At 32.5% G+C, this 21296-nt stretch overlaps 1 protein-coding gene across 3 annotated transcripts in view; it reads right to left on the reverse strand.

The window, feature by feature from the left end:
* Window positions 1–21296, reverse strand: part of Prp40 (pre-mRNA processing factor 40) — a 144097-nt gene that overhangs the window by 35488 nt on the left and 87313 nt on the right. For all 3 annotated transcript variants that reach the window (XM_075366985.1, XM_075367003.1, XM_075366996.1), the window contains exons 15-16: window positions 17260–17454; window positions 13157–13261 (exon numbers count right to left, since the gene is read on the reverse strand). In XM_075366985.1, the coding sequence (XP_075223100.1) occupies window positions 13157–13261; window positions 17260–17454 (300 nt within the window). The remainder of the gene's footprint in view (window positions 1–13156; window positions 13262–17259; window positions 17455–21296) is intronic.

The following is a 21296-nucleotide window of genomic DNA, read 5'->3' on the forward strand; positions in this document are numbered from 1 at the left end:
TCAACGCCTTATATTATTAACAGTAATGGGAGGTTATTGTACTAGTTCAAGGGAGGCAATCTTGGTGATTGTAGACGTGAAACTGATAGATTTAATTGTGTCAGAAAAGCAGCAGAATTATCCTGCTAAGTGAATTGACTTCAGAAACAATTCACAAGGTAGAACGGCATGGCAATGTTTTATGGCAAGCCAGATGGGATGAGGCGCCGGCCCCCATAGTGTGAGTGATAGCATCTCAGTCTTTTATCTGGAGGTCCTGGGTTCGAATCCCAGTCAGGCATGGCATTTTTCACACATGCTACAAAACATTCATTGCATCCTCTGTGAAAAGAAGTGCTTAACTGTGGACCTGGAGGTTAAACAACAAAAAAAAAAAAGATGAAGATGGAATGAGGAAGAGGGTGGGCATTTTATGCATGATCTCTTCTCAGATGTTGTTGGTTTGCAGGGCACCCCTTGGTTTCACGCTAACAAGAATGTAATACAATTTTTTCTGGTCATGGTGCCTTCTGAGACAGACTCCAGTGATTTGGCCGAATGGATTCAGATATATGTCCAGATTGTGGACAACCAGATGATGTATACCGTGTAATGGACAAATGCGCAAAATATGAACTTATGCACACAGAGACTATTTGTTGGCTTGACATTAGATCTCTGTGACAATTGGAAAAACCAGATCGAATGGGTAATTGTTGAAAACATCATCAGATACCTGGCAAGAGAATGGATTTCCTGTGTTTTGGTTTTGTTGTTCTTGTGTAACAAGGTTTGCTGTTTTTGTAGTGTTTTATTTATTAAGTTTTATTTTTATTTCTAGTTTTGTGTTATGGTTGTGTGCTGAACTCAACTTCTAACCTATCGGGTAGGTAGTTTCGATTTAATTTCAGTTCCTTCATGTCACTCACTCTTGTTGAAGACTTGACATAGATGTTTTGTTTTAAAGAGTTCATTTCCTAGTAGTACATCGAAGGGAATATGACATGTGGTATTCGCATCAGTGGCATCCTGACTTGAGGCAAGAACAAAGCTGAGAGATGCCTTTTGCCAAGGTTCTGAAAATAACCTCCAGTAAAGCCCAAAAGGGCTAGGTACGGAGGGGGAGGTGTGGCAACTGAAACTGCCACATGGAGGATGTCTTCCCTTACGGGGTCCATCCCAAAATATAAGGACTTTTCCAGGTGACGAACATGTTTTCACCATTTCAGTCATTTAGTGAATTCATATATGGATTATCAATAATATTATATTAAGACAAATGCAACACTACAAAACACAATACAGTGAAAAATGAGTGAAATAGTACATACAAAAATTCAAAATAGAAATAAAAATATTAAGATATTAGGAGAGATAGAAATAATCTTTTCTCAACTAAATACACTCTTATTTCTCATCAAGTTTAGAAAGCTCAATTGACAAACAGGATTGAAAGAATGGATTGAAGAAGGGAAGAGGCTAAAAGGCCTACCAACACAAATATACACTTTATGGATGCATGCATATGCATCCATGCACTATATAGCAAACTTGACTTTTTCAATTTATTATCTGCCTAAATGATACTTGCATTTATATTCTTATTTACATTTTTAAATTTTTTTCAATTGCTTATTTTATTTTATTTATCTTTTTAAATTTTTATTTACAATTCTTAAAAAATTGATACTTTTATTTCTTTATTTTAGCAAAAAGAAAAGATAGGAAACAAATAAGGATAATGCTTTTTCTTTTTTTTTTTAATTAGAGGCTCTATCCCATTTGTTCAGCTGTCCCATGTGATCTGTATCATTACAGTCTTATAAGTGAGATCAGTGCTAACATCACTGACTTTATTATCAATGTAAACCCTGGTTTTAAATATTGGTAACTCTATCTGTCTTGTAATAATACTGTTCTATCTTTAAGACATGTTTGCAACACTGCTTTCAATATTAAGCCGCCAATTTAAAATTATTTTTCAGGAGTTTGTTTTAATGTACAAGTGAGCAACATAAAACCGAACACATAACGTAACCGCTGCACAATTGGTAGGTTACGTTGGAATGAAATTTGATGAATGATACAGATAAATTAAATAAGAAAAACATAAAACATAATTTAAATGTTGCATTTATTTACCTTATTGTTAAAAAAGATATTCAAAATGACCACCTTGGGCATAAATGCACTTTTGTGTTTAACTGATCATATTGAGAGTCGTCTGACAAAACTTTGTTGTCAATTGCATTATTTATCGTTGAATATTCACTTTAAGTTCATCAATATTGTGGGGAATAGACTCATAAAATCTCTCCTTTAAGTAGCCCCAAAGGAAAAAATTGCAAGTAGACAACTCTGGGGAATGTGGAGGCCACCATCCTGTGCTGACAGTTCGTTCATTGTAAAAACTGTATGAACGTGATTCAGTGAAACGTTTGATGTGTGATACATTGCTCCGTCTTGTTGGAAGAAGCTGTATTCTTTTTCATTATCAGTTAATTGTGCATAGAATTCTTAAAAAATTGTGAGGTAAACTTGGGTATTGACAGTCAAGTCAAAAAATATTGGTCCTACTATATGATTACCGGAAATGAAACACCAAATATCAGTTTTCTCATCGTGAAGTGGACACTGGAATATCTCATGAGGATTCCTTGCCATCCAATACTTGGTGCTCTGCAAATTAACATGGCCGGATAAAAGAAATCATGCCTCTGTCTGATATGAAATATGCCATCGGGTCTATCTGTCTACCAACATTTTTGAGAAGCCAGTTGCAACAAACAAGTCATTTCGGTTTGTCTGGCTCCTTATGGTTTCAATTTTAATTCATAAAAATTTTTACAAGATGTGTATTTGACACCAAATTGTTGGTGGAACTTGCGTAGTGATTTTGTTTGACTGGCAGTAATTCTCCTCTCAAAATTAGCAATGGCCTGTGGAATCCTGATGGAAGGTTGCCTATTTTGTTTTGCATTTGAAACAGAACCTGTTGTATGCCATTTTTTTAAACTAAATCATGTATGCTACTCTTTGCTGGGATACAGGTATTCAGAAATTTTTCTACGAATACTTGACGTGATTCTTCAAACGATCAAGAACAAATATAGGCCTCAATTATAGCTTTCCTCTACTGGATTGAATAAGGTATTTTACACAAACACAACCGCACTCACAGTACTGCACTGCAACAAAACATATACTGCACTGATACGTAACCACCTGACAAACTGCAGTAACAATCAGTAGTAACATATACATCCACTAATTGCGCTAGTTGTGTGAGAGTCTTTCATAAATAGTGTTGGGTAGTGGTTTCATTATGGGTTCAGTTTTATGTCACACACCCTGCATTTTGCCAATGTGGCACGTTTTCTTCTATAATTTGACCTTTTATTTTCTTCCAAATCAGCGCAATTGTGGTATGGTAGGAATCTTAATATGTTGCGATCAAAACTTTCCAACATTTTGTTCAACTGGTATTCTTTGTAGCAGCGTTTGTTTACTTGCACTAATTAGTATGGTTCAGTTTTTAAAATAACTGACAGGTCAATGTACAATATGTGTTGAAGAATTTCTCTGCTTTGTAGCCATTCTAACAGATCTTGTTTTCTGCAATTTGAATTGGTGACTTGTAGACTTTTATATTATGATAGCATTATCAATCACCGAAAATGAATAAGATGGAATGTTTGATGGTATTAACTTTGTTTGCAATCATTTCACACAGTTCTCAGCATCCATGTTCTTTCATTATTCTCCTTGTTTCTGGCCCAACTTAAAAATCAAAAATGCATTTATTTTTTTTCTCTGCAGCACAGCTGGCATTCACCAATCTTGGGGTCTTTGTAACCATTAACAGAATCATTGGGCCAATCAAAACATTTTATGTGCTTTGACTGAATATATGACTCATCTGAAAAAAGCAGTTGGGCTTTTCCTTTCCATCTGTATATTTTTATTTATTTTTAAATAACTTAGTCATTTAGAACATATATCATATTTTTAAATCGAAATTTTTCTATTATTTTCAGTTTTCTTCTAAAAAAAAAAAACTAGAACTCACATTTCTTAAAATGTTGTGTAAAAAATTTCATGCACGCAATTAATCTGCAGATTTATCAAACATTATGTATAATATTTGTTAATGAACATCTTTCAATATTATAAATTTTAATTTCTTTTCATATTTTATGAATTTCTAGCCATACTGAAATCACTTTTCCCAGTTTAATTGATCTGCATTCTACAAGCATATGGGACATTAAGTTACAAAAAAATCTGTGGCATATCTACCCGAATAATCATCAAAGGTTAACTATGCAAGCTTAAATTTCTGAATTTAACACATTTCTGGAGTTTCTTCAGTTATTTTGTTTAAACATTCATTTTGAAGCTTTAAAGCCTTTTCTCATCCTAAACTGTGGTTACATCATAGCTGAGGAATTGTGAAGGAAATAGAAAGTTGGAATAAAGAAAAAACTGTGTTTATGAGTATTGAAAAAAGTACAACAAAGAAACTGGCTTCTTGGTACTGTTTTAACAATGTTAAAACAATTAAAACAAGAACACAAAAATGTATGGTAAGTTGTTGACAAATTACAGAATTAAATGTACAGCTTACAACAAATTCTACATTAGTCAAACTGTGACTAAAGTCATGGATAGCGCATTTACCTAAAAAATCCTCCTTATGGAAGCATTTTACCTAAAAATGGGGGGTAAGGTATGAGATGCATTTTAAACAACCTCTGTCATACAAATGTCAACATCACCTTTCACACATGGTAGCATAGGTGGCTGGATGGTGCACCCTGTTTTCACAAATGAGGCTACAGTGAGCAAGCAATCACTGGTATAAGTGATCATCCTTCTACAAAGTGTCAACGGCCTCCGAGGAGGGTAGACGAGCAGGTAGAAGGCAGGGCACTCTATCTTCCTGGGAATGAGAAATTGCTCCCAAAGGTGGAGGAACCATATAGTCAATGGCATTAGGATGCAGAAGGCAACAGGAAACTACTGCATTAAAGTTCTATGAGGAATCCTTTGTTGTTCATGGCATTATATGAACCTTACTGTAAATGTATCCAGAGGAAAATCTTCCTCAATTGAATCTTAGGGAGGGAGATATAATAAGGATTCATGCATATGAGGAAGTTGTAGGGAAGGAAGGACAGACAAAGAAAATTTATAGAGGAAAGAAAAAAAATATTAAGAATCGGAACATGGAATGTCTTAACACTACTACAAAATGGAAAAGAAATGGAGAGATATCAAGCTGGAGTTTTCAGTTTTACTTTGCAGGGGCAGAAAGGTGTGGTACTAATGGAGTAGGTATACTGATAAAATAAAATGGTAGGAAAAGTATTAAAGGTTGAGTATGTTGATAAAAGGGTAATGATGATGATGAAGATAAAGATAGAAGATAATGATATTGTAATAATTCAAGTGTACATGCCAACCACTCGGCACACATATGAGGAAGTAGAACAGAGTTATTAAAGGATAGAAGAGTTAATTGGGAAAGAAAGAGGCATGTGTAGTGATAATAGGTGATTGGAATGCTATGGTTGGAGGAAGAAGGGAAAACAAGGCAGTGGAAGAATATGGTATAAGAATTAGAAATGAAAAAGGAGAAAAACTAGTTAGATTCTGCATGGAGAAGGAATTTGTGTTGGGAAACACTCATATAACATTATAAAATGATCATTGTAAGAAGATATACAAGGATATGACGAATGAACAGTGAAAAATATCAAATTGATTATATTACAATTCAATGAAGATTTAGAATTTTTTTTAAAGAATGCTACAGCTTATCCAGGTGCAGATAAAAATTCAGATCACAATCGAGTTGGCGCAGAAGTGAACAATAGGCTCAAGAAAACTGGGAATGGCAGGAGGTGAGATTACTATGATTTAGAGAAGCTAAGGGAACAGGAAACAATTCAGGAAATGGAAAAATTGATGTTGGAAAAATGAGAATGGGAGATAAATCAAGTAATGCAGATAACTGGATGAAAATTAAGAAGACTTTAGAGGAAACAGCAAAAGAGACAATAGGGTTTAAAAACAGGAACAGAATATGAATAGAGAGGGTTACAAGTAAAATGTTAGACAAGATGAATGAAAGGAGAAAGTGGAAAATACAAAAAGAAGAAGGTAGAAGGAAACATAGAAGGATGAATGAGCTAAGAAATGAAACTAAGAAAGCTAAGGAAAAGTGGCTCTCGAGAAAAAAACGTACAGTGATAGAATATTCAGAAAGAGAAAGGAGATATGAGCTAATGTATAAAGAAGCATTAGGAATAGTTTTTAAAGAGAAACAAGGGAAGAAAATATTTCAGACAGAGGGAAAGGATGGGGAAACACTTAATGAAATAGGAAGAATACATTGTAGATTTTTATGCATTAGGAGAAAAGCCAAGAGAAATAGATATGGTAGTGGAAGAAGAGTACAAAATTCATGAAGATCAAAAAGGGTACATACAGTATATTAAAAAGTAAAATAAATGAACCAATTAAAATTATGAGAAAGGAGAAGCAGAGGGTAGTGATGAAATACCAATTGAACTGTTCAAAGCATTAGAAGTGACAGTAGAATTGTTATTACTAGATCTATGCACTAGAATACTTGAAGGAAAGTGGCCAGAGGACTTCTGGAATAGAACAATGGTATCAACAAAAAAGAAAAAATACAGAGAAGTGTGAAGATCATAGAACAATTAGCCTAATATCACATGCAGCTAAGGTACTGTTAAGGTTTTTTCCTGGGCAAAGTACACTTCCAAGCTATCACCACCCATGATAGGGGCACTCATAGGGGCTATCACCCCTATGATATATTTCTTGTAGTAAACAAAGATATATCACAACGTATATCTCAAAGTAATACAATAACCAACTGCTTTGTAGCAATTGGCATATACAGCTGAAACTCACTACACTACTTTAAATACTTGAATGTAAGCAGATGACCCTAAGAAACCATAAAACTTAAGATAAAAACAAATCATTTTCCCTGAAATAGTTTATATGTTACGCCATAGGTTAAACTTGTGACGCAATGATGCATAACAGATACAATCCACAACGATGTGGTGCACTGTCAGTCAGCAGTTGCAGTGAGCACAAAGTGGTGCATCTGTTTGAGTCATCAGATATCCATGACTGAGCCTAGTGTTTGCAAACGGCAGATAATAACCTCCTCTCGACAGTTAGTTCTGCATATGAAGCTCCATGGTGAAACAGTGTTCTTAACTGGATGAAGTTTATTGTCCATAGTAGCATTTCAATCAATTTGTCACTAATCATGAACCACCAGCTTCAGGAAAGTGACAAGATTGTTAGGAGCCACATGATTGGTAAAAGGAGGCTGGAAACAAGCCTCCTTTGCTGCACTATCAGCGTACTATCATTGCCTGCAATTCCTATATGGCTAGAAATCCAGCAAAAGCTCACTGTTGTATTATGTCTAGTCATTTGTAAAATGACACAATGAATCTAACAGACAAGGTGTCTAGAATACACGTCATTAATCACCTGTAGGGCACTCATAGAATCTGAACAAACAAGAACACGTCAATATTTTGGACTATAAAAGGCCTTATTAGTAGCATACAGTTCTGCAGCAAAAATACTGGTGATGCTGGGAAGACTAAACATGTATGTTCCATTGCCAACCACGAAACCAAAACCAACAGAATCAATGTTTCTAGAACCATCCGTGTAAATTGTATCATCAGGATTCATGCTGTTTTTAATATTATACAATTTGTTTTGTAAGATTACTGGATTTGTGTTCTGTTTAATATACTGACAATGACAAAAGTAGTAACAGAAGGCTGCCAATGGGGGGTAATAACATGGAGCAACAGTATAGAGTGTAGGTAATTGTATATTTAGAGCTGAGACAAGGCGTTGAGCTCTGATGCCTACTGAAGCAGTAGATCTTGGCTGTTCCTGGTATCGATTAACATGCTGGTTCAAGAATACCACATCAAGGTTCGGTGAGTTCGTTGCGCTCTGATGTGAGCCACATAGAAGCATATCATTTGCTTCTGTCTATTACAAAGAGATGGATTACCACTGTCCACCAGCAGACTTGCTGCGGGGATTGAACGAAAAGCATCCGTGGCAAGATGGAAAAATGAATGATGGGCTGCATTGAGCATCTTTAGTGCGGTGGCCTGCACAGATGAATAAGTTACGTAGCAATAGTCCAAGCGGGAACAGACCAGAGCTTGCTAGAAGTGTAACATGCATACATGATCTGCTTCCCAACTGGTATTAGACAGAACTCTTAGCATGTCTAACAGTTTTAGACATTTTACCTTCAACTCCTTCAAATGTGTTACCCATGTTAGTCAGTCAAATGACCTAGAAATCTAACCCATGTTCATGCTTCAACTAGTTTAACAGGTAACAGTGGGAAAAGCAAATGCACTTTTTTCCAGAGAAAATGTGAATCCAGTAGATTTACATCACAATTCTAAGCAGGTTATTGTTTGTTATACCATTTATGACTACAGCAAACAAAGTAACAATAAGGATACCTCCCTGAGCAACTCCATTTTTTAGTGTGAAACTTTCAGATACCATCATCTCAACTTGAAATCAGAAGAACCAACTACTGAGGAAACTCCTGATAAGTGCGAGGAGATTACCCTTTTACAACCCATTCAGGAAGTGTATTTAAGATTCCTCTCTTTCATGTTGTGTCATAAACCTTTTATAAATAAAAAAATACAGCAACCAGGCATTGGCGGCATAAAAATGCATTCTGAAAAGCAGCTTCCAGGGAAAACAAATGAACAATAGATCTACCGTAGTGGAAAATGTACTGTTCTGGGGCAATTAGGACGTTTCTCTCAAGGTACCACACTAGACGACAGTTTACCATTTGTTCCATCACCTTGCACAAAGTACTGGTCAAGGAGATAGGACAATAACTTGTGGTGCATGATTCATCTTTACCAAGTTTCAGTTTGGGGATAACCAGTGACTCTGACCAAGAATTTGGAAACACCTGGTCACAGAAAATTTTATTACAGATACAAAAAAGATGTCATAGTGCACTATCTGGAAGATGTGGCAACCTACTGAGGCTGATATTATCTTTCCAGAGGAAGCGTATTGAGAATTATTCAGGGCATAACTTTCATTAAAAGAAAAGGGCATTTTTAATTCATTTTTTGAGTCTCCAATTACCAACTGATATTTTCTACCTTCAACTTATATCTCACTAATTCAGGGCAGTACGATGATGTAAATGAAACTGCCCTAAATGACCTTCCAAATGTAGTTGCTATATCAAATGGCATGGTAACAAACTTTTCGCCACTTTGCAGTCTAATTGGCTGCGGTGATTGTATCAATCCACACATAGTTTGAACCGTTCTCCAAGTAACAGATGATGGTACTGTACAAGAAACTGATTTTATGTAATTCATTACAGAATTCTGTTTAGCACATCCTGACCCCTGTAGGAGAAGACACCCACCGCCATCCCCTCCATTTTTAGCCCTTATGGGCCATGAGTGATATTCCCATCAGTGACTACTATTTAATGAACTCAAAACAAATGCATCTTACCAAGTCTTAAGTAAGACTGAAAGGATTCTGTTTAGCACATCCCAACACCATAGGAGGAAGACATCCACCTTGTGACTTTACTGGTCGCCACACCACTTCCTCTGTTCTGAGCTCTGAGGGGCTTTACCGGAGGTCATCTAAGACCCTCTAACTGATTACATCTCACAGTCATCAGCCAGGCCTCAGTTGGGATGCCACAAATGTAAATGCCTTGGCAGGCATTTGAATCAGTAAAATACAAATCAAATTTTGCCTTCATGTAGGCCTCAAATGGAGATCTTCACATCCAACCTAACATGATTCCTCTCAAACTAACTAACTGAGACTGTGGACCTCGTGCCTAGTCTAAATTTGACAACACCATTTGTGACTGCGAATGCCTCAGAAAATGAACGAGTTGTAAGTCAAATCAGTGCTACACTCATACCAATCAAATTATGTTTTACACAATGCAGAAATTCAGATCTACACCCAAATAAGTATACCAAATTAGGTCACCTAAAGAGGGGAACATAACATCATTCCAGTCCACACAGGAGCGTTGGTCTTTGATTAAAATTTCATTAAGTCCTACACCAATCCCTTACTGTATGCTTGCAGTCCTCATCCCACCACGGAACAGCAGTCCATCTTGGTTTCCCAGATGTTATAGGGATTTATTGGCACTATTGAGAATCTGGTATTTAAACTTGGTAAGTTGGTAGATCATGCTACCGCTTTTGTCATACCAGCCAAATGAATCCTAATACCCAATCTAGTTTGCTTTCTGAACCACATCTGTTAAGGGTTCTAAATAAGAGGATATACAACAAATTGGATGGTAGTATTGAGGAAGAACAAACAGTTTGGGTTTAGAAGAGATGGAGCAATACATGGACGGTGAAAAAGGCAGACAGAAAACAAATTGAGGCTTTTGAGATGTGGTTGTGGCACAGAATGATGAATGACAGATGACAAGACTATATAACAAATGAAGAAGTATTAAGGAGAATTGGAGAGAATAGGATAATGCTAAATGTGATTGAATATAGGAAAAGGAACTGGCTAAGACATTGTATAAGAAGGTGTTTTTTAGTGGATATGATAGAAGACTTGGTGAAAAAGTAAAGGAAGGAAGAGATTTCAAATGATGGATGGAATTAGGTAAAAGGGAAAATATGTGAGAAAAAAGAGGTTAGCAAAGGATAGAACAAGGTGGAGAGCAGCAACTGAGACAGAACCTGCCCTAATAGCAGAACACTATAAATGAATACCTAAAAATAATACCAAGACTACAAAATCCAGTTATGCCTAATATTTAATAAATAATACCATATATATATATATATATTTTATGCATCCAATATGTATTTTAATGGCTTTGTCCAAGCCCATACCATACTTTATAAATAATATAAAATACCCATATTTTTGGATGAGTATGGAACTTCTTTTTTTTCTTACTCTTCCAATTAGTTCATCATTGATTTGAATGTTTCAGTTGATGTGAAGAAAATTAAATAAATGAACATAATTTCTTTTGCAAATTTGTATGTACAAAGTGGAGTTGGAAATATTTAAAATCCTTTATTTTTTATAAAAAAAGCTTGCTATATTAATTTTTTGCATTAATTTCAGAAATTTCAGTAACCTAAATAAGCATAATTATACCAGCTTTTTAAAAAACTTTATTCCCATTTACTAATGTGATAAGAATCATTACAAAATATAAATGAAGGAGAGAAATTCAAAATACACAGTGTTCAAAATTCAGACAAAATAAACATTATGATCGTTAAACTGATGTTAGATACAAATAAAAAAGCTGCATGAAGGATTTAAATCTAGGTATTTATAAAAGTATTTTAATACATGTTTTCTTTTTGAATTTTTTTCTAACAATTTTGTTTTAGATGTTAATTATATCTGGGATTTATTCTATGCAACTTTTGTAATTAACACGATTTATTTATTCTTTAAGCAAAATGGCAAGAAATTTATGTCTTGAAGAAATAGCAAAAAGAATGAGAAGAAACAACATAAAGTGACTGCAAAAGTTATATGAAAAAAATTCCACAGGACTACTACAGGATTTCCTCTGTAAAATACAAAAAAAATCAAATTCTGTCTACTTGATGAAGGCTAAAGTTTGAATATGAAAATAATCTTTAATTAAAGTTGGTCAAGAATAGGCTAGAAATGAATTTTGTATTGAATAAAAAATGCCAAGCCTAACCAGGAACTCTGAACACCTTGATGAAAGATAGAGGCGCTATTGCTTTAACGTAGGAGTAAAGCCATACATCTACATATTTTAATAATTTACAACCACTTACTTTTTTTATTACAAATAAACTGTCTAAATTGCTTATGGAGTGTATTGATGTAATCCAACATTTACAGTTGGTATATAATCCAAAATTACACACACTTGTGTAAACAAAGTGCAATGGTATGTAATCTAAAATGTCTACCTTGTGAAAGCTCACAAAGAGCAGTTTTAAACAAAAAAAATAAACAAACCTATATTTGCTGCTATTTTTGTCCTAAAACTGAAATATTGTTTTGGTTTATTAGAAATCCATTTTACTTTCCTGGAATCATAGCTCTAGAGCTATGGTGCAAAAAGGAAAGTACGGTAATCAGTCAAAAAATGAGGTATGGAATTTTTTGCATTTTTTTATGTTTCATGACTCAGGGGCTTAAAAAAAAAGGGGGGTTAACATTCATACACATCTATGTACATGTGTTTGAAGCTTTAACTACAGAGTGGATAAAGCAATTTTGTACAAAGACGTGTGTATATGGGGCAATTTGTTGGTAAAATTTTAGGGACAATATCTCTAGGGGGTAGAGTATATGTAGTTTTTGGGGTCCAATTTTTCAAAATTTGGCAAATATGACCCCACTTTATATTAGCAAAGTACATGCATGCATGCATGCATATCTTACCACTTAAAAAATTGCTATAAAATTCTCCCTTCCCCATAAATCAAAAAAGCTATCCTTTCTATTTATTTCATATTTTTTAAGTAAATTATTTTAATGTCTTCTTAGACTTAACAGTAGTGCAAGTGACTCAAAATATACTTTGGGAACAATAAAGGGGATGGGGAAGTATATAAAAGTTTAAAAATATTGATTTTGAACCTTTTAAAACATTTTTTGGTTTATTTTCATGTATCATTATTTCTCCGCTACACAAGAATAAATAACTAATTCCAGGAAAGTATTACAACTTTGCTGTCATCTTTTTACAGTACCAGCATTAATAATTGGACTACTCTTCTACAAAAAATGAGATAAGGGGATGATAAGTGATACTGAGCCTTTAAAGAAGATATCAAAAAAATTAAAAATGGATGTGTGAATACGCTCCACACGTAGGAAATGATCAAGAAAGAAAATAAGTTATGAGAGATGTGAGAAAAAAGTGCAGGTGAAGAGAACAGTGGACAAAACTTTAAACAAATCAAGAATTGTGACATTCATCAAGCAATTGCAAGGTTGATATGGCAGCTACTACCCATATTTATCTTTAATCTCTTTCACTTCATTATCATTAATACATTCATAAACTTTTATTGCAAATATTACTTACATATGATTTTGAACGAGACCTTTTCTTTTGCTTTTTATTTTTCTTTGATTTCTTAGATCTTGAGTGATGATGGCTACAGGCTTCTTCTGTTTCATGCTGATATTCCTAAAAAACAAAAAAAAAACAATACTGTTTGTATGTTAGGAGAAGATGAATACATGCAATTTAAATGTAACTAATATGGATTAATATATCGCAAAACAAAAAGTAGATTTTGAAAAACTGATCTTACAAATCAGTGTATGAAATAATTGAGTTTTATACTATATTAAAAAGATTACGCTTTTCTGCATTACTGTTTGTTTTAAGTTAAAACTTATTTTAGGAAAAGCAATAAAAGTTACAAAAATGTAACAATTTTTGTCTACTTTCCCATTAATCTAATGTTCTATAACTTGTTATGAAAAATACAAAAATTAATATTTAAGTATAATTAGAAGCCTTACTTTTAAGGATAGAAAAAATAAATTTATTTATTTAAAAACAGTTTATTTTGGCTGTTAGTAAAGACAGCAAACAGTCTCTTTTCTTTGCTATTTCATTTGAATATATTAACTACACTATATGACATGAACAGTATATTCTAATTTAAATTAAAAGTGGCATGAAAAAGAGATTCCAAAGAATAGAATTTCCATTAAAATGATAGGAATTTTAACAACCAGCTTTTGGAAAAGAATACAGTTTCTTTATACGACAGGTGACATTGTATTCTTTCACAGTCTTTTTCCATCCGATTATAAACTTAAACTACGTATATTTTATATTAGTGTTTTAAAAAACATGGATAAGGACAAAACAAAATTTTCCATATATAAAAATGGCAAATGTACTGAAACCAACACCACTGGAAAATTTTTTAAATCTTTAAATAACAGATAAAAATCCAGTTTATCTAATTCGTAACAACATTATGAACATTAAAATATGGCCACTGGGAAAAATGTGATAATCACAAAGCTTTTAAGTGTAATTTTTAATAATTCCTACATTGCCTTCAAGTAATCTGTAACCCTATAATAATTAAAAAACAAAAAAGATTTTGAATGGTATGAAACTCAATTGTTTTTCAAGTGGTTAATAAAATATACTCTTCAAAGAAATTTTTTTTTTGTTCCCAACCTATAATATAAACACACCATATTACAAAATGCATGTTATTCATATTTATCAAGAAATAATTCAAAATAAAATTTTGATTTTTGTTAATAAAGCAAATTATACACTTATTTAATAACAAAACATAATAGTTATATAATAACCTAACAAACTCTAATATTTTTGAAAATAATTTGAGATATTCCTGTATACTTTGGTTGTTTGTTTGACTGCAAAGTAATTAATAAACTTAATATAAAAAAAGGAAAATGAGCAAATTCAAAATAAAAATACCATAATACAAGGTTTGTAACAAATAAGTCTACTGGGGCCAAGTTCAGAGAGTAGGATTGGAGGGATAGAACAGTAATCTTATGTTTTGGTAGATAATTGAAGACAAGGAAGTGATAAGCGAGTTGGTGCATTGTTATAGTGCAACATTCAAGTCATTTTCCCACAGTCTAGGTCTCTCCTGCATATAGCATCCTTCAAATAGCTTAAAACCTGTTGGTTTTAATCTTTGCTAATGATCTGACCATGTGGAATGAATTAATAATGGAGAAGGTGATCTTTGCATTAAAAATAAAAAATAATCCGACATAAACTTGATGTCTGAATACCATTCATGTAGGCTTTTTTGGCTGGGGCAATCTTTTTCCCATTCATTGTGACAATTGCTCCATGGTTTCAATATCACACCCATAAGCCCATGTCTCATTTCCTGTCATATTTTTTATTGACACTGGCACAGTCATGGAGTTCTTGATGTGTTAACGTGGCTCTTTCTGATCATAGTCAACAAATGTATCAGTATAAGTTTTGTGACAATGTAATATGCATAAAGTTCGTCTGAAAATCACATGGCATGTTTATAAGCTAAAGATGACTACTTCAATGAGGTACTATTTAACTCATGACAGTTAAATAAGTGATCTTAACCAATCATAATATGAACTGCTTTGATGTGATCATCTTCTGTTGACACAGAAGGTTGTTTGGATCTGGGATCTTCATCGGTTAATGGTCTGCCTACTTGAAAATTAATGAACTATTTGCAGCAATATATTAAGTTCATACAGTCTTCCCCATAAGTTTACTCTATCAGTGGTAGCTAAATGACTAACAATGGTAGTGGGAGTAGCTTAACTAGTAGCTTACTAGGTAGCTTAAGTAGTTAAGCAGCACTATGTATCGAAAGCTTGCTGCTTATTTGAAATGCTTCATACACAAGTCAATGGGCTATTACAAATGTTCAGTATTTTTTTGAACATATCTTATAGTTCAATAAATTCAGGGCATGAAGGAGATGGAGCTCTGTATAAACAGTGCTTGTTACCGCCTCAAACATTTCTCAGTTAAAACAATTTCAGCTTGATTGAATTACTAAAGATGTTACACAGAGCATATGCATTACTAAGTTCCAGCATATCCCTAGGGTCCTGTATCCTCCTAAATATTCTGAGTACTATTAAAAGAAGCAAATTCAAAACAAAAGTTTTGCATTAAAATTCCCCAATTTTAATGCAACGAAACTGACAATGCACGACTGGCTTATGAAGAGAAACAATTTGTTTGGTAAATCAATGCTAAAAACTGAGTGACACAATTAAATTAAGTTAGCAGAGAACAGCAGAAAACATAATATAGTGTACACAATTATAAATGGACATGATCATTATAGTTTGAGACGTCTTCAATACCACTTCGAGCACAATAGCAAAGAACCGATACGGGCTGAAGTAAAAAGCTGGGTTATGTGAAATAACTGAGTAATGAAAATTTTTCTTAAACTACATCAGAAAGCTAGAAGCAAAAATCTTAGAACATTATGAAATTAAAGTAGAATGCTGAAAATCTGAAGGAACAACGGGTAACTCCAGAAATTCATTTGTAGTTAAAATTAATCAGAATAATTCTGACAGCAAAAGTTCATCAAAAAGGCAGTGAACATGTATGGAATTGGTTGATGGATTTTTTAGCATTACACTAATAAATCAAGACAACAGGTTGAAACATTTATTTTAACTGTAATTTTAAAATCTAATTTATTTTTAATCTTACTTGCTGAAATTAATCTTTAATTCAGCGTTACCCATTCATTGATTTATATACACTTGCAATAAAACGCTATCAACAAATCTTTTTGAAGAATATTTTGATTGATAGTTATACAATATCCAATTATTAACAGGATGTATATCATATTTACATTGTTTGGATTAGATTCATATTTAATTATAAATAAATTCAAATTATTAACACAAATAACATTATTAACCAAGAAATGCAAGAAATGAATGAATATGTAACTGTTAATTACTCTTAATTTTGATTCTAAGCAATAAATATCTAAATTACACAAGATATATTTAGATAATAGAATGATGTGGTAGGCCTACTATATATGCAGGTTGAAGTAAAAAAAAAAAAAAAATCATAACTTAGTTTAGTTAAAAATGGTACTATACATGTATCATTACAACATTATATCTGTTGAACCTGCCTCTAAGAGCAGCACTCAATATGATTTACCTGATTAGAGTTGTAAAGCATAAAAATTTTAAAATATTATGGCTCAAATCTTTAATATATAGTCATCTTAATCTTTAAAATTCATATTTTGAAGTTGCTAATTCTATTTGATTAAACTATCAACCTACTTTAATTCTATTAAATTCATATTTCTATTTTAAAAATGCACCTTGTGAAATTAAGTTAAAATAATATAAAAAATCTGGACTGTAAAATTTTTATCTGTCTTTTGAATTTATTTCCAATATGTATATAAAAATATATTTTGTTGCTTACAAATGTCAAGCAGCAACTACAGAGTTTAATACAGTGAGTTTTAAAAGTGCAAGTTTCTGGTACACATGATACAGACAAGATACTAGGATCAAAAAATGCTCTACAACCTCTAAATACAACTCAATAGTTGGTAACAACAAGCCCATATTGGGAGTCTTATTATAATGAAATTATTGAAACCGCACAAAAAAACAAACCTTAAATATTCTAACTCGCTCTGATTCAAGACTAACAGAGCGGAAAGCATCTTCAGACTGCAATTTATCTCGAACATCATCCCAATTGCTACTGTAGTCAACATCCGCATCTCTAAGTAAAGCACGAAAAGCAGATTCAAGCTTTCTCTGACGCCTTGATTCTTCTTTTTGTCTCTCTCTTTCTCTTGCTTCTGCCTATAAACATGAATAATTTTATTAACTAAATAATGCTAGAAATTACTTAATACATAACAGTTAATTAGTCTTAATTCTTGTTATATGCAATTAATATTTTAATTAAACAAGATATGAATGCAATTTTCTCATAAGTATTATAAAATAATCATGAAGTGGATTGATAAATTAAGTAGTCATCACATAACTGAATTATTATATAAAACTATTAAAAAATTTTAAATAAAAAAGTAATGATACAATTTATAAACCAAAACCAATGATTATAGTGATAAACTTGATGATGTTGAGTCCCTTCCCTACCCAGGTATCTAGTTATCCTAGATCACTTTTAAATATTCTAATACTAGAACCATTTTCCCTTTAGGATATAAAAATCATAATGCTGACAAAAATATTTGAAGCACTTTGCCACAAAAAACCCTAAAATACTAAGATATTCTAATCATTCTTTTCTTAAAAAATCTTCTGCTTTTGAAGGAAAGTATGAATTTATTGATATTAAAGAAATATAGGCCTAGGCTGCTATCTAGGCCAAATGACTAACATGTAAAAAAACATTTAAAAAATCAAACTATTTATTGAACAACAGTCTCCCTGTTAACAAACTTCTGTTCAGTAATTCTGTGATCAAACTTGTATAGCATAATGTACGATTATTAGAATTATTATAAACCATAACCAAACTACAGCATATATTGATCTAACTAAATATTAAATTATTTCTATTTAAGTAAACAAAGTGAGCAAATTATATAGCCACATAAAAGGACAAATCTTTAAAATCAGAAATTAGCAAACTTTTAGAAGAGGTGCAACAAGATGTAGCAATGTTAAAATTAGTCTCCACTTTAGACTTTTACACTTAACCAGTTACTTGCCAATCCCAACTATACTGTCAAACAAGGGATCTAGTGTAATCATTTTTAAATTGTCACTATTATATCACAATCCACTAACACTTGCTGTAACATGATACGCAAAACTATAACATACACACAAAGATTATTAACACATTATGTTATAAACATTAATCTTGCTTATATAAGACGTCCCACAAAGAAACCTAGAAACTTCAGGACATTTTCTACTGGTGAAAATAATGTAAAAGTTCACATGAAGATAGGCCTGGCTATGCTTTTTTTTGAGTTACGGCTAGCAAAAGATTTTGCCTGGACTTCAGCTCTTCTAATAAAAAGAAACCCTATTGTAATTTTTGGGACCCAAATTAAGAAGTAAAACTTTATTCCTTAATTAATAAACCACCAAATGGTGGAGTATAATCCACCAACTGGAGTACAATTAATACTCCTTAATAAACCACTAACTGTTGATTTATTATGTTAATTGAGATTTATTATGGGAAATAGGATAAAAAAGGTCCTGTAACTTCAGTAGCTTTAAAGATATCCAACATAAAATACAAAATTCGGTATCAAAAAACAAGTTTTTTTTTTAGGTTTTCAGTACAGTAGGTTTGTTAAATGATTAATAAATGTGGAAGATTTAGTAACAAAACTTATAGAAAATTTATTTCTGAGATAATTAATGTAAATAAAGCCAATAAAAAGTAAATAAAAACGTTTAAAAACAGGTTTTTATTGTCAAAACAATGCGAAAAATACACAGAAAATTGTATTATTCTTTCTGTACTTAATAAATATTATTTTTAAAAACAAAAACGCTATTCAAAATAATTTTAAAAGAAATAAAAAATTTATAAAGCAATATTTTAGCTGTGTATATTTAATAATTTACACAAGTGAAACAAAATAATTATATAAAAATCTAAATTGAAATGTATGTAACTTCAGAAATATTTAAGAAAGTTTTACTGCATAGGTTGACAAGACTAACAGCTGGTCAACAATGAAAATTGTGCACTTCATTTGAATCTGCTGCCTTAGGTTATCATACAGATAAGGGAAGTGTAGTGTTATCATATTGTAGTGAAAAATGCCATTTCAATTTTCTAATGAGGAATATGCCGATATAATTTTTGTTTATGGATCTTGTAACAGAAATTCTGAAGCTGCTCAACATGAATATCAGGAGAAATTAACACATTATGTTATAAACATTAATCTTGTTTATACAAGGTGTTCTTCAAAGAAACCATGAAACTTCAGGACATTTTCTACTGATGAAAAACATTACATGAAAATAGGCCTGGAAATGCTTTGTTTTCGAGTTATGATTTCGAGCGAAAGATTTCACCCGGATTTCAGCTCTTCTAATAAAAATAAACCCTACTGTAATTTTTGGGACCCAAATTAAGGAGTAAAGTTGGTGGTTTATTATGTTAGGCGGGTTCCAAATACAAAAACATTTTCTTCGGTGTATTAGCATTTACAAACGAAAGGGTCATTTCCAACGTGTTTGTTTTCTGTTGAATGACAAGTAAATCATTGTGTTAATGATGAATATCATGTGATTCAACATATTCAGCGTAGCCCAGGGATTAACACAAGAATTACATATCGCACTGATCAAAAAACAAAGTGTGGCACATCCTACAGAAAGAAAATCTTTATCCTTTCTATCTGTAGAACGTTCAAAATTTGTGGCCAACAGATTAGCCCAAGCCATATTTATGAGAAATGGAGTCTTCAATTCTAAAAATAGTCATTTATGAGGCGAAGACAATCCACATGTTTTATGGAAACTTGTTTCCAACATAGATTTCACATTAATGTTTGGTATGGCATTATTTATGACAAAATTCTGGGATTGTTTTGTTTGTTTATCATTTTTCTTTAGTAGTTTGAAATCAATTGAATGCTAATTTCTTAAACAGGATTGGACATGGAGGACCAATCAATTGGCCATGTAACCAGACTTACCACTAATCACCTGACTTAACACCACTAGATTACTTCATTGGAAACCAAATGAAAATGATAATACACCAACAAAAAGTTAATACTAAAGAAAAGTTATTCATTAAAGTATGAAATGTTATTGAATTTACATAAAATGATTCTGAGTTGATATGGAAAGCCACCAGAAATATTTTTTGAACAATTACTGTAACTGAGGTTTGTTATTCTGTTACCATTTATCATTTCATGTATTTTATTTTTTTGTTTTACTTATTAAGAATAATGTTCATTAGGTACAGAAAAAATAGTATGATTTTCTGTCTATTTTTCGTCTGTTTTGCTTCAATAAAAAAAACGATTTTTAAAAGTTTTTATTGGCTGTATTTATTATCCACTTATTATCCATTTAAAAAAGTTATCTTATTTTAAACCAAAAAAAAACTTGCTATTTGACACAGAATTTTGTGTTTTACATCGGATCTCTTAAAAATTACTGGAGTTACAGTTCTGGGACCAGTTTTATCCTATTTCCCAGCTCAAATTACATAAAAAACCACCAACTTTATTCCTTAATTTGGGTGCCAAAAATTACAGTAGGGTTTCTTTTTATTAGAAGAGCTGAAATCCAGGCAAAATTTTCGCTAGCCGTAACTCAAAAACAAAGCATTTCCAGACCTATGTTTATACCAACATTTTACACTATTTTCATCAGTAGAACACATCCTGAAAGTTTCTCAACTTTCTTTATGGGTTGAAAATAATAATAATAAAATTTTTCTCAGTTCATTTTTTTTTTTTAAATTCCCCAAGACGATCAGTCCACGCTAAAAAGCTTAACACAGTCGCCTCAGGGTTTCATGGCAGCGCAGTCTGCCCTCCCTAACTCGTCTGAACTCAGACATCCCATCAGGGTCTCCCTTGCCTCCTCGAAAACATACTAACCACCTCTTCCGGTGATCAGAATGTTTCTCCGCAGGACAGCTATCCTTCCTGTCCCTATTAAACCTGATCCAGACACGC

The sequence above is a fragment of the Lycorma delicatula genome, chromosome 1 (assembly GCF_047948215.1).
Source record: "Lycorma delicatula isolate Av1 chromosome 1, ASM4794821v1, whole genome shotgun sequence".
Lineage (NCBI taxonomy): Eukaryota > Metazoa > Arthropoda > Insecta > Hemiptera > Fulgoridae > Lycorma > Lycorma delicatula.